General features: G+C 38.5%; 1 protein-coding gene across 6 annotated transcripts in view; it reads right to left on the bottom strand.

The window, feature by feature from the left end:
• DCLK1 (doublecortin like kinase 1) overlaps positions 1-15,596 on the bottom strand; it is a 240,859-nt gene that overhangs the window by 77,668 nt on the left and 147,595 nt on the right. For all 6 annotated transcript variants that reach the window (XM_072032599.1, XM_027470372.3, XM_027470351.3 and 3 more), the window contains exon 5: positions 2,595-2,711. In XM_072032599.1, coding sequence (XP_071888700.1) covers positions 2,595-2,711 — 117 coding nt within the window. The remainder of the gene's footprint in view (positions 1-2,594; positions 2,712-15,596) is intronic.

Raw genomic sequence — 15,596 nt, 5'->3', positions numbered from 1 at the left:
ATGTGTAAACAACCCAAAGACAGTGCCTTCATTAACTCTAAAAATGATGAATTCCTATCAGCTATCCTTTGCTAGAAGAGAAACAAAGTAATACTGACTACCTACATCCAAGATTACAACATACTATAGATGCATGTAGCAGAGAATTAAAGGTAAATCAACGATATCCCTTCATTTTAGGATGTTGACAGTTTTAATATCTAACTGTTATTTTTACATTTCTGAACATCTATACAATATCCTTGTTTTGACCCGTGTGGTTATCCATGTGTATTATCTTGATAAGGGCAAGAATTGATGACTGAACCAGGCATCTGATCCTTTTCCTTAGCAAGAATGTGCAAACTTTTAAGAATGCAGTAAGAACCAAACAAGGAATCACATTCTTTCTAATTAGCAACCCATTCCTCTCTATATAGCTCATTTGGCTTTTTTTAAAAGGGCACACAATCAATAACATTTTCTGCCTACCCAGTATTACTTCTTTTCTCAACTTGCTGCTTTTTACTATGTAACTCTTCACAAAATGATACAGCTTTATTTTGAAATGTGTATATATATATGTATATACACATATATATATATGTTGCTTGTGACTGGAGCAGAGAATCAAACCTTTCTCAACTATTTTTTATGTTTATATCTAATGAGAAAAAAAACCCTGACAGGAGTTGTTCGCTTAAAAAAAAAAAGTATTAAAAAAAAAAAATAAAAAAAATATCTAAAAGCAGTTTAAGAGCACAGAATAAAAAAAATACGTATATATACTCAGTAGTTAACAAAAACACAGCAAAAGTGTAACTTTCAGATATGTATTGGTCATTTAGGAGCTGCTCTTAATAGTGAGATGCTTAATGTAAGCAACATAGAAAAAATCATCTGCTCATATGTGCACTAGACAGTAATTTCTATATTCTACTACAGTCACATGTACATAATTCCAATTAGCAGACAACTTTTTTTAGGCTTATTGGACAGCAAAACATTGAAATTTACATTTTCTGCACTTCTTTGGATAGTTTTATTTGTTATTTAATACCTGAAAGCAGGTGTTTTCTTTGCACTGTTTTAGTGCAGAGTCTAACATCAAGCTGTATATTTAAAAAAAAACTACTAATTGCTATATATATATATATTTTTTAATCTCTCTCTGCATGAGATTAAGATTTACTCACTTAATGTTTCTCCTGTATTCTCCTGCTACTATTTGGAAAAACAAACAAACAAACAAAAAAAACCACCTGTAACATCCACACACTAAATAGGGCCTCCCTTGCTAAAGTTTAATTTAACTTTATTCCATCTAGCTACAAAGAAAGTAGTTTAAAATATGTTTAAAAGCCAGTCTGTGAGGCTCTTCCTCACAATTCATACCTGTTCCCATCACTTCTTTTCAGGCTTCTCTATTTCAGCTGTTCTTAGGATGCGTGGGAGGCACACTGCCTCCTAGCTTCGCTACCCACATCTGCGCCTCTGTCTCATTGTGTCTCCCCCACTTTTCTCCTTCCCTGAGCAAGGATGTCTTTTTTCTCGGTTTACTCTTCTTGTGGAAATATGGTTCCAGTTGGTCCATACTTCCCCTCTTTGAAACCATCTAGGAACACCTGGGCAGCCGGACCATTCTGATCACTACTTCTCTTTTCCCTAAGGACATTACGGTGCTGGATGCAGGTAAGAGAGAGGTCCAGTATGATGATCACTTCCCCAGAGACAAAAGACATAAGGCAGGAAATAGTGAGGTGGCTCTCAGACAGCTCTAATGTTTGTCTCTTTCAACATCTGTATTCACAAGCCATGCTGCAAATGCTGGATTGGGTCTACTTAACTTGCTCATACCAAATATTATTTGTATTTGCAAGCAAATTATTCTGGCAAGTTGTCTAATGTACTTTTGTTTATTTATTTGTTATGCTTGGGAAGAAGCTGCAGGAGGGAACTAGTCATAAACTACATGGTGGGAGAAGCTGCGAAAGCAGCCAAAGCAAGGCCCTTCAGACAGAGTTAGAACTTTTTAAAGCTTTTTGCTGAGCCTTCTACAGCCTGTACCGTTGGCTTGTTGTGTCAACACTGATTTATCTCTTCCTCAGCTATCAATGCACCGCACCTCAAATTCACATCTGTATTTGCGTTCTGTCCTTGCTCTGTCCCTCTCCTCAGCATGCGAATTGTCTTTTACCTATCCATTCCTCACTGCTGGCTCGTAACTTCCCCAGAAACAAAATAGAAAATAAATTATGAAATCAACCATTTTCAAGCACAGATCCTACACTGAGTAACTTCGACTACTTTCTGCATTTTTATTCAGTTCTTAGTAGAAGGGATACTTCTTTTTGTCAGTCTTTACTGGAAGCAAAATCATGCAAGAACAATGAAGGAAAACGAAGAGAGTAATGCAAGAGTATGATCTGTAAAACACTGAAGAATTCTTTTATACTGGAAAGACGCTATCTCAAATGCAACTGAGAAAATCAGTGAATTTTTACTATCAACTATTTTACACACACTTCTTGCCAGAAATGTGGTATTTTAAGCACATTGCTAATTGTATTGAAACAGATTGCTGTTTTTTAAGAAAGATTTCTCGCTTGCTTTACCTGAGCTGGTAGAAGCAGGAGACTTGCTGCGTCGGGATGGACCCGGGCTCTTGGTGGTGCTCCTACGTGAACTTGAAGCTATTTTGGTATAGGAAGTAGATTTCACCACCCGACATTCTGAAAGACAAAGAAACCGCATAAGTTAGCAATTAAGAAAGCCAGCAAGATTCTGAAGCAGAAAGAGCATGAAAAGCACAAACACTTAGCCCACGCTTGTTTTCATTCATCTTGAGGAGTTTTATGGGAAAATATAAAATCTGTATAAATGGCTCCATTAAAATCCAAGTACAGTATGTACCACTTTGCAGACAAAGAACTGCTGCAGCAATCCAGACTTTCAGATACCATGGTTACTGCAGGTACTTAGGACTGCTTAATTTAACAGTGCCGAGACGACACAATTTTTTTTTTTTTTACTTTTGAAGATTTCAGCACAAGTAATGCAGTGGTTTCTTGTAAATGATCCAGTTGCAATGTAAGCATTTTTGCCAGCCTAGGCAGTCTCCTCTAGCAGAACCGGAAGGCTGCTCTTATATATCAAAATGTTAAGACTGAAGAAGATGACGCAGGTGTCTGTCACTCATGAAAGGTTTGAAGAAAAGTGAAGCAGGTTTGTTGCTCCTGCTTAATCCTCTGGTGAGCAACAGCCCACATTGTGGGCACACGCAATTCATCACAGGTTGAGGGAAATGGCACTACTTGCTCATAAGAGACATCAGTAAAATCAATGAAGAGGCGAAATTACCCTCCCACTTGAGAACACTGCAAGATGTTCAGGTTAGAGTTTACATACACCCACACGGCTCTGTAGGCATTCTTGCATTACGCCTGCAAAATGGTTCTTGGCCTGAGGATGAAAGAACTGGGTGTGCATAAAGCTGATATCTTGCAGTCATAATGGATACTAAATTAATCACCAGACATATTATACAGTCAGGGGAAAAAAAAAAAAAAAGATTTCCACTTCTTAGCCAGTATACTATTATAAGTCTGCAGCAATGTTTACACTGTATTCACCTCTCAATGTCAGTATACTTGTTTAAAAATAAATAGACATTTATTTCTGTATCAGACCTGTTCCCCATTTTCTTCCCATGGTTAAGTTTCTCAAAATAGGTTAAGAGAAATAAACAAGCCTTTTTTTTCTTTTCCTCCCTAGTCAGAAAATACTATGTACAAGCCTGCACATTATTTAGTCTTCACAGATGATCAGTGGAGCCTGTAACATAGTTTAGACAGATTAGAGAACAAAGAAATAAAATTGAGCATAACTAATTAACTTAAATATATCCACCAGAGAATGATGTCATGAAGTGTATTTCTCTTGGCTGCCCTAACTGCTTGTCTGTCGTCAAGCTGTTGAAGGAAATGGAAGCAAGAACTGATGCGTTACTGAAGGAATGCCCAGCACAGCTGAGAGCACAGAGGACCATGAAAAGCCCTGGTCTTACCAAAGAAGCCTTTCTTCCTAAACTCTCCCATCTTCCTAATGCCAAATAGCAGCTAATTTCTTTCTGTTGACTTTTTAGGCAACTCATTGATGGCTAATCTCATTGTTAAAGCAAGCAACGAGGGGAAATGGAGAAAGATATTTATTGTGTTGTAAGAGTTAATCATCTACTGAGAACAGGAGGAAGCAGATGAAAGTTTTAAGTTAGACTCAACCAGGCAACTACATTAGCAATCTTACCCTGATGCATGAACTGCTGCTCCTGAAATTGTCTATAAATTTCAATTGCCAACAGGTTACCTTTCTTGTTAACAAAGATTTAAAATGTTGAAACAACATCTAACAGCCAATATAGAATTACAGAACACGTTTGATCTTGTAAAATTAAGATGTCATCCCAGTGCAAGTCCCCATTCACAGGAATCAGTCAGGAAGATAATTGCAATATACAACATTTGTATACAACATACAATTGCAAAATACAACAGTAATGGAAAATAAAACAAAAGAACAACAACAACAAGAGAAAACCTAAAATAGAATGATCTGAACAATCAGAAACCATCAGACTACAGTCATTGGCTTAAGAGTCTATGAGGAAAACAGTCAGCTACTTAACGTAACATCCTCTACTATCTAAGAGGCCTTCCTCTACTTTCATCATATGCAGAACACAGTATCTGCCTCCTTTTCTTGCAATTCATGCTACACACTGCACCTTATCTCTCATCTTACTACAATTATTAACTCTTATTTAAGTTTCGGATACCTTATAACCGCCAAGGGTCAGAATGAGATTAGATAAGATTCTCCATTCAAACATGTATTTCTCCTCACATTACTGCAAAGTACCACGTAGAAGGTAGTATGAAAGACAAGAATAGGCACCTAAATGCACATCCAATTTATTTTCTATCCTACTGATAAAATCCTGCCTCAGACAATATACAAGACAGCAGTTATTTTCACCCAACAGATTCAGAAATGAAAGAAAATAATAAAGTAATTCTCCTTCACCTGAGCTTCATCACACATGGACGAAGAAGATATGCGTGAACTGAAATGCAGAGCTGTTTTGTCACCATTTTCCTTCTCCCCTGGCAAAAGTGCTCATGCTTATATGCTATGGAAGGGTGTTACTGTTTGTAGGAAAGAGGGAGGCTGGTAGCCACCAGGAGATTTGACCACCCCTCACTACTGACAGTCCCCTTCATAGTGATGTTAGGAGTGGGCTGCAGGTTGCCCTGATGCGCCCAATATAGACCATAACCTGTTATGTGAGTAACCCTGCAGTAGTGGCATAGTATCCTAGGAGAAACACACCTTCCACAGCTAGCTGAAAAACAAATCTTTTCCCACTGGAGAAGAAACCCTTATGGGTGCTCACATGTAGATGAGGCCATACCTGGAGTACTGTCTCCAGTTCTGGGCTCCCTAGTACAAGGAAGACCTGGACATACTGTGAAGAGCCCAATGGAGGACCTAGAGGTGATGATGGGACTGGAGCACCTCTCCTGTGAGGACATGCTGAGAGTGCTTGGACTTTTTAGCCTAGAGAAGCCTCTTCCTACCACCCATCACCATGACGAGCCTGACTCAGCCTGCTTGGTGGAGATCCAATGCTTTCCCACAGGCACTGGGTGCTGCTGGGAGGTTGCCCCAGGGTCACCCTGTCCCCAGGCTGAACTGGGCTCCATCAGCTTCTCCTCACATGGCCAGTCCTCCAGCCACACATCGTCATGATGGTCCTCTGCTAACTCCATCCAAATTAGTGATGCCTGCCTTGAACTGGGGGGCCTGAAACTGGAGACTATCCCAGACGTGGCCTCCCACGTGCTGAGCATAGGGGCCTGGCTACCTCCCTCTCTCTACTGGATCTGCTCCTGCTCACACAGCCCTGGATCTGTTAGCATCCTTTGCTGCCAGGGCATTCTCTCTTTTCTAGTCTGTCAGAGAATTTTCCCCTCTTTCCTTGTTTTTCTACTTGTACAAACCATTTTAAAATCAGTTATGAACGTCTTTGGCACGATTTTCTTTTTCCTCACCATAATAATTTCCAGGTTGTGAAGTTTTAAAAGATCATAGTTCAATACTCTCGCTGCTCAAATATCACTGTGAACCCCAAGGTAAGTTTTGTCAAAAGCCATTTTTCCTCTAGGTTTACAAGTTTATTCATAAAAGGCATGGGCTATGGCAAGTGCTGCAGATACAGGCGAACCTTCAGTGCTACACACACCAGGGCCAAGGCAACTCATGTTTTCAAACACTAAAAAGACTCGCAGGCACCATACTACCACGGTACTTGTTGCAAAAAGGTCTGAGCTCCCATGAACAGTTTATGTATGCAATTATGTTGTCACATTAAGTTTGGAAAATTAAGTTTTACTGCAGGCAAAGATCCCACTCAGTAACCACACAACCACGGCTTGTCTCCTCTAAGACATCACCATAATCTGCCAGTTTCTACAGGAAAACTATGTGTACATAAAGAAGAAGGGAAAACAAAACAAAACAGTGTGGTTTTTAAAACCATACTTTCTACTCAGTATCTATATGGGTACAGACATATGTACTTACCCTCTCCTCACCAGCAGTGTTCCCATAACTACAACAGGTGCTTTGTAAGCCATGAAATGGAATAGCATTTTTTTTCCCCCAATTTTCTTTTGATGCCAAAACTGTACCAGAAATAGATCTGAACTCCTGACAGAAGACAGTTATGCTGTCTTTCTCACTCATGTGGGCATGCTCAGCGAAGGGAAAACATGACATTTTTCTATCGTGTGTTCAGTGAGGAAAGAAATGTTTCACAAAGCTCTGGTCCTTCCTCTCACCATCGACGAAGATTAAAGCAACAAAATGATGATACCCACAGTAAGCAAAAGAAGGTCAATTTCAAGGTCTGATCCCAGACTTTATTGCTTTCCAACTCAGAATACCAGATAAATAAGAATGTTTCCCAGCCAAAACATCTTGCAGTAAGATGTTCCATTGTGTAGCTACAGCCCGAACTACAAAGTAGGGGACGATAAACACAGACTACCAGCAGTGAGACTAACAATGTAGCACTGCAGTCCCTTTACAGCATGCAATATTACCACAGAGGTCTGAGGCATTTAATGGACATTAACAACAATAAGGCTGAAGGAAAAAAAAAAAAAAAAAAAAAAGAGGAAATATCCCAAGGCTACTATGTGACATTGCTGAGACACCTTTGGGCCAAGACAAGGAACAGAAAGTTCCTGAGACTGCACAGTGATGCTAATGAGTGGTAGCAACTGGTACAACTAGTAGGAAGCCCAAGATACTTGCAAGCTCCTGATTATTCCTGTTCTCAAATGTATGCAGTATAAGCACGAGGTAATTCAGGGATGCTAATGCGCAGAATCATAACGCCTCCAATCTCCAGGCGTGAGATTTGAATGTGATGTTCCATTTCCAAAATGCTTAATTAGCTTTTATGTTCATTAAACTTTACAATGGCAAGAAAGCAGCAGAGAGTAACTAATCTGCAATAAATGTGTCAGAAAACGAATGAATTTAACATGTTACTAGAGAAGGTTGCGAAAAGTTGTCTAAATCACCATGAGATCAAAAAGGTTTACTTGTCAGCTACTCAGAAGTTAACTGTATGAACTTCTCGAGTTCTTTCTGGGCTAAAGCATCACTCTCTGTTGCATTTTGCCTTTTTTGAGGGCTGTGTGTAGGGGACAGATACTTATTTTTTGGTATCCCTGCCAATCTGTTTCTCCGGGATGAGAACATTTAACTTGGTTTCAACAACAGCTGTGTCCTACAGATAAGCAAGGCAGGAGGATCAGCGATGTCCATGCTTGTTGGTAAGCCACTTTACTCTAAGCCTGCGGCTTGTACCTTTTACCACTGCTTAAAGATGTTAGCCTCACTAGCAATGTCCTCAGGCCAATCAGTAGATCATTACCCCAGATTTTAGCTTTTAATGTTGAGTGATTTGTTCCATGTAGCTAATTCGTAATGCAGCTAATAAGATTTTACTTTTTAGTTGCATTCATGCCTTCAACTAAAAACAGTAATCTTCTGTTTGCAGAACTAAATTTCACTCTCTTCGGCAAAAGGGAAATGGTATCGCCCTCTCTAGTGGCATTGATACATAATGCAATTCACCCAACCCTACAGATGTAGCACTGGCAGCTATGACTTGTAATTATGACATGTTCAAAAGGGTAACTATCAACCAGTTCCCAGAAAGGAAAGAGATAGAGAGAGTTTTACAGGGGCTTAAGCATTTTCTCATCATCTGTTTTCATGGTTGTGCCGACTTTAATTTTGTTCTGCATGTCTTCCTGTTCAATGTGTTTCTGATGCAGATGGACAGTGATGTATGGGCAGAATACAAAATCCTAAAGTTTTATCCCATGCACTAAGCTATCTGCCACTGTAAACACATGTTTTTTTGAGATATCCTATCGTTTGGTTTGATTTCTAATCAGCAACCAGCCCTCTGCTCATGATAAAGATTAGGAATACTGTTTATTTAAACTGTGCCAAACATTTGTAGTAGCAAATATGTAGCCTTTTTTTTTTTTCTGAGAAACATGGTTTTACTGAAAAAGCTAAATCTTTGTTAACGTGAATGAGCATTCTCCAATCCTGAAACAGGGATAAATATTCATTGATGAGAGAAAAGCTTCACAGAATAATCTGCAAGCTGTTAGGAGTCTAACTAGATTCACCCGACCTAACAATGCATTCATATGTAGGTACCACTCCAAAAATGCTTTGTAAGTTAGAAATAATGTGTGTGTGAATTCAGTATTTGCAAATCTGACTGGAATATCATTTATTATCACTAATTTCTAACTCCCAACTTTCAAAGCCCTTATTTGTTTCCAATTTCTGTGAAATCAACCAGAAAGTTTTAATAGGAAGAGATATTGATTGCATGTATAATCAAAACAATGCTTCAAGTATCTCCTACTTTATCTTCAAACACGCTCCTTTCTCCATAACTTAAGACACTGATGGCAGGATTGAACTCATTTACTGTTCGACAGCTAAAAATATGATGTATAGGTATGAACTATTCACCCTTCCACAGCCAACAGAACATGCTGGTTTCCATGACTTATCTTAGGAACCTGTAAATTAGAAAAGATTAATCTTATTCATTAAATGACCAGGTAGGGATTACAGAGTTTGAGAACTGGTGAACATACTTTAACTACAAGCAGTACCTTTGTACGGGGCTGGGCTCTTTTATTCAATATATTTTTTTTTTGCTGTAGTCTGTGATCATACTGCAAACAGATTTTATCTTCCTACCTTCTCCAAGTGTCAACCTTTTTGTCAGAATCACTTATTTTTCGTTATATAAATGCTATAATATTAAATTTTACTTTTTGACAGAGACAGAAAAATTCCACCCCAGAGCAGTGATAATATGGAGATTAAAAATAATAATAATAAAAATTTTCTTGTCATTCAATAGCTTCACTGACAAGGCACAACATCTAAATATTTTCTAACTGCATTTGTAGGCAGAGAAAATTAGAAGACTTCTTCAAAACCTGGTTGTCTAAATGAATCTGAAATATTTCCTACTGAAACCATGTGAATGAATTTTTATGTGTAAAATGCTACTATCTGAAGCAGCATTATCAGAAACTATGTTTAAAAAGCTTGAAGACTGAGTTGAAAAAAAGAATTCATTTGCTGTAGCTAAAACACACCTCTAAGCACACATGCAGATTTTAACACGTATGTCTCGCATGTCTTGCCACATACTCTGCTTCATCTTCAGAGATTTTAATTAACATTACTCATTAAAATTAACATTGTTCAAGATATTTCACTGGAGCTGTTCCAGTGGTTATACAGATGTTCCTCACGTTTGCCCCTGTATTCAGAACCCATTCGGGTGGCATACCACCCGACCTGAACTGACCAAGATGCTGAAAAGTTACATTTAACTGAAACGATTATGATACAGCTGACTACAACTGCAATCAAGAGAATGATTTTTATATATAGACTCAGCATTATTCTTCCTGAAAGAAAGACATGGCCAAAGGCTTCTTTTACTTTCTGTGACAAATGTATATTTATTGGGCATATACTTTAACAGCAGATATTATTTATCCCTCAAAGACCTCAGGAGAAACATCCATCATTGGAGTGCCTTTACTTTATCTGCACAAATTGGATGGCATTTTCTTGGCATTGTTTTATTCACGCAGTTGGCGATGAAGTGAGAGGACAGAACAAATTCAGTATTTCTTAAATTTTCTGTTCAGCAAGATCAATGGTTTGCCTTCCTGCTCAGCGCAGAGAGGTATAATATTTGTCATATTACCTATTAAAAATCATCTTGTTCCTTACTTTGAGAATAAACAGACCTCCAATCCAGTCCATATGGTAAATATTAACATCTTCCTAAGCATCAAGTATACAGGCATTCCATCATATTTTTTTGGATTCCAGCACAATGGAAGTGACAATGTTGCAGCCCAAAAATACTGGGGTTTTGGTACTGCTTGCTATCTGCTGTCTCAAGACTATCACTCGTACTAACCTGTCTTCATTCTCAAGTGACTGTTTCGGAAGTTCATAAGCTTAAGGCCCTTCTGCAGTTGGAAAAGTAATTTCCAATTAAATTCAATTGCAGAACGCTGGCTCCACGTGGAAAGCATCAGTTAAGGTACTGCTGAGAAACATCCATTCGAAATGGTCAACTTGAACACACTTTAACCTGGTTTCTTGGAAGTTTCAGGTTATACCTTCTGATTTGTGGTGAGAATGAAAAAAATGTGTTTAAACTGAACATCCTATTTATTTCTGCCTTTAAAGCTTTTCTGAGTAAAACTGCTTCTTTATGATGAACTTATCACTGAAATTACTTTATCAGGCAGAGTGAAGTTTTAAAAACTTTTTTCCCAAAGAAACAAAACACGTTATACTGGGATAAAGATTATTGTCACAAAGGTTAAGCACAAACCAAATTCCCATTGCACTCACACATTTAATAGATTAGATTAGTAAGAAGTCTTGCACAAAAAAAGAAAATATACAAATAAAAACTAATCATTAAAGCAGACAAATCTGAGAAGCCAGCTATTTAACTTGTTTTGATGTTGTTGTTTCAATTTGCTTTAGAAAGACTACCTGCAATTATGCAGATAATGTAAACTTAGCAACAGAGGGATTAGAACACTACAAGCAGAATAGGTAAGAGAGAGTCCTCAGATAAACATTTGCAAATTGGCTAGACGTGCAGACCACTTAGGGACAATCTTTAAGCTATCAGGTGCCTGCTTTCAGAATTGTGAAGGGCAAGTGAAGTTCCAAGAGACTAGAAAAAAAATATCAAGTGCATATCTTAAAAAAATGGGACAAAGCAGTAAGCTGGGAGTTGCAGAACAGTCAGTATAACTTGAGTTTCCAGAAAAAAAGAATCTGAAGGGAGGGCGCAGAGAGGACAGAGCCAGGCCCTGCTCAGTGGTGCCCAGTGCCAGGACAGGAGGCCATGGGCACAGCCGGGCACCCAGGAGGCTCCCTCTGAGCACCAGGCAGCACTGCTGTGCTGGGCAGGTGACGGAGCCCTGGCACAGGCTGCCCAGAGAGGCTGTGGGGTCTCCTCCTTGGGGAGCTCCAAAAGCCGCCTGGACGTGGGCCTGGGCAGCCTGCTCTGGGTGTCCCTGCTTGGGCAGGAATGGGGGGGGGATATGATGATCTCTAGAGGTCTCTTACAACCTCAGCCATTCTGTTGTTCCATCAAAATACAAAATTATAAAGGAAACAAACAATCCAAAGCTTAGAATACATTAAAAACTATGTGAAATAGTCTAAAATAGTTTTATCGAGAACAAACTGCATCAAACTGGCCTTTCAATGACAGCATAACAGGGGGAAGAAGAAGAGATGAAGAAGTGTTTTTCTTAATCTGGAATTTGAAACCCAAACCCCAATTTAGGCAAATATCATCTACAGAAATTGCATTTAAGATAGGTATTAGAAAACAAATCCAGAGTAGTTACCAATAGCTTATTCTCTCCTAGGTTTGAAAAGGAGCTGAGGAGCTCAACAGGGTTGTTTCTGAGCCTAGTACTAATCAATATTTTCATTAATAAGCTTAGAATACATTTTAAATCTGGACATGGCATCACCATAGGTAAAACTATACTCACATCAGAACAACAAAAACAGTATTGAAAACTAGGAGGGAGGTCATCAGAAAAAAAAAAATAAAATATATATATATATATATATATATACAATTGAAAATGTCCAAAGCAGAATGACCAAATCCAGGAAAATAAGCAACAGAAACAAGGTTGAAGCCAACTCACTATTTGAATTGGTTGCATAGATGCTAGACAACAGCTCTGCAACGAGGGACGTAAGTGGGACACATGCTGAATCTGAAGCCAACTACTCAGCCCAAGGAATCATCATCCTGCTGATATGAACAGGAGCACTGTGTGGAAGACACCTGCATTATTCTGTTCTCCTTAGTGCTACTGAACAATTTGCTACCACAACAAATGTACTTTTGTGTAACCCATTCAGAAATGTGGTTTTCATCTTGAGAGGGTCAAGCGAGCATCAAGAAAGATCACAACTCTTGGAAACATGACCAATGAAAAAGACGTAATCTAAATCTGATTTATTTTTATTTTTTGGGTGGTCCTCTGGGGACCCACAAGCTAGACTCGATGACCCCTGTGGGTCCCTTCCAACTTGGATATTCTATGATTAAATGGGATCATTAGCTCAGAATACAGGTTAGAAGGCAAAAAATAGCAGTCTTTAGTACATAACAAATTGCGAAAAAAGAAGAAAGAAAAATAATTCCTAATTCAGTAATGAGAGAAAATAGAAGGATCTTAAGTTTCTACAAATAATTCCAGATGATTAATGACACAAGGAAACATTTTTTTAACTGCAAGGAAGAGGAAGAACTGGAACACATCATGTAGAGGACCTGTTGATTTTCCCCAACTACAATTTGATGCAAACAGGTTAGTCAGAAACCTGTAAAGACAATCTGGGGTATAGCAGATCCTCTTCTGGGACCTCTCAGATCCCTTCTATGGTTCTTTTGATTAACTCTTCCTACTATGACTCATACAAGGTACTCAAAAGGTTCTTCACTGTCAGCACTTCTGTCTGGATTTAGCTGACAGGTAAGTAAAAGGAAGAGACACACTCTAATACAAAACTGACTTTAAGTCCAAGAGCATTATTAGCAAGGGAAGAGTGCTTGCTTAATGGATAAATTAAAATCAGTATAATTTCCTGAGTAGAGTGACTACTGAAAGATAAATCTTTTATTTGTCTTCAAAAACCAGACAATTGATTAGCTTTAAGAACTCCTCTCAGCAGGGCACTAACAGAAATGATATCCCAAAATATACAGACATTTTCCTTCACAGACAGTTCAGGATCTTGTTGGCCAACATCCTCTCATACCATTAGGATGGAACACTCATTCCAAACCTATGATATGATGTAACTTAACACTGAGAGAAACAGGTCCATACTGACTTCAGGGATTACATCGTTCCTTACTCTAGCAAAACTGATGTGCTGCTAGAGTTGCTTGAGGAGGCACACCTCTACCTCCCGCAACTCAATCTGCTCTAGAAACATGTTTTTTCTTTAACGGGCATGTCCATATTTAAAACAAAAGCAAAAAAAACAAAACCAAAACCAAAACAAAACAAAACAACAACAAAAAAAGCAAAAACAAACAAACAAACAAAACCACAAAAACTCACAAATGCTAGCCCAGTTAGTAGCTATCATAAAGAAACAAAATAAAAGCCAATCAACCAAAAATATGTTCGCCCACACCATCTTCTGAAGCAGTCTGGACCTTAAACATATCAAGGAAGGATTACAGCTTAACTTGCAGCTGATGCTTAAATGATGATCAACATGCAATGGGTAAACAAGTGAGGACAGGAGGAATGTTAACTATCTATTAATAGGACTGTATTTATATATATTCAGATGGGTTATTGTTGGAAGCAATGCTTTTACGCTATACATTTTAAAATAACAGATATTATTTATGGTATTATACATTTCAGTGGATTGTTGTTTTTAGTCTCTTTTTTGCAAGGTTATTTCACTACTCAATTGCACAAACTTAGCTGATAATAGACAATTCCAGCTTGAGTTGGCCTTCAATTAAATGAAAGCCATCACTATGGCTGATAAAGAAACCAGTGTTGTACATGAGTATGTTTCACAGGTGTGTCTCACTTTTTGAATTCTTTGACCCGTGTAATTTTTTGCCTGCAAGGCAAAAGGAAAATCTCGAGCCCTGTTTCTTTTCTACTAATTTCAAAGAAATTCAAATGCAGAGCTATGTTGTTTCAAATAAAAATGAAATTCTCCGAAGTACTTGAAGAGGGCTGTCAAATGGGTTGACAAAACACTGGCTGCTTTTGAGTTGAAGTCGTGTAGCAACTATGAAAGATGAAAAAATAATTAATTTAACAAGTTCTGCCATATTATTCTTTGTGAATCACCCACAATTTTCTCAGATATGTTCTTTATTTAAAGTCTTATTTCTCTGAAATATGCATTTAAAAGTCTGGGATTGTTCAATATTTAAAGTAAGAGTACTCCTAGTCTTGGAAGGGATGCAACACTCCGAAGCTGTTTCTGAACAGATAAGGAACAGCTAACAGTAAAGACCTGATGCTAAGCCAATGCTTAATAACTTATTTTCTACAAATATTCTCAAAAAGATACTCAATTTTCTTTGAAAAGTCATTCCAACATACTTTTCTTACAATAATATCCCCCCCACCAAAACACTGAATGAGGCAACAATGGCAGTAGTAAAATAGTCCCTGAAAATTCTCCGATTCTATTCCCCTAATATCTGGAACCCAAGAAGCTTTCAGAGAACCTCACAGATCTGCTTCTTAAGCAAAATGCAGAAATACCAAAGACAAAGTATCCTTGTGGTAACTTTCCCATTTGCTCCCAACCTCCCCGTGGTTTTGTCAGTGTCAGTCCCAGCTTCCCATATGTCTGTTTCTCCCACAAAAAAGCCTCTGCACTTTCTCTGACACCATGTCCTATGAATAGAAAGCTCTCCCTGAGGCAACCTGCACAAGGCAGCTTCCCCCTCTGCATGATTCCCCGATGATTTTATAGTTTAAATATTGCAATCGAGATGATGTAACACAATGCAAAACAAACAGATGGGCAAGAGATGTAAAGCGTGGCCAGGCCTAAACTGGAAAACATCACTGCCAGAAATGTTGTTGGGCTTGCAGCTGCTGACATTGCTCCTGGGATGCGTGCACGCTGAAGCTTTGCTGGCAGCTGTGCTGCTGGCTGAGGTTTGCAGCATGTGGTTCTATTTAGGTGCCACAAGCTGGGCTTTGTTTGCTTACTCCAAATTTACATGTGCCTGCATGCAAACCTGTGGAGATAAAAGGTAATTCCGGATGCCAGAACTCTGTTGGGTAGATCAGGCATGTTTTCCTACACTACAAGAATGCCACGAACAAATAGGGTTTTTTTTAATGAGGCATCTTTACTGTGTGACTGCA

Source organism: Anas platyrhynchos, chromosome 1, assembly GCF_047663525.1.
Source record: "Anas platyrhynchos isolate ZD024472 breed Pekin duck chromosome 1, IASCAAS_PekinDuck_T2T, whole genome shotgun sequence".
In the NCBI taxonomy this organism is placed as follows: Eukaryota; Metazoa; Chordata; class Aves; order Anseriformes; family Anatidae; genus Anas; species Anas platyrhynchos.
This window is presented reverse-complemented; position numbering and strand designations above follow the sequence as displayed.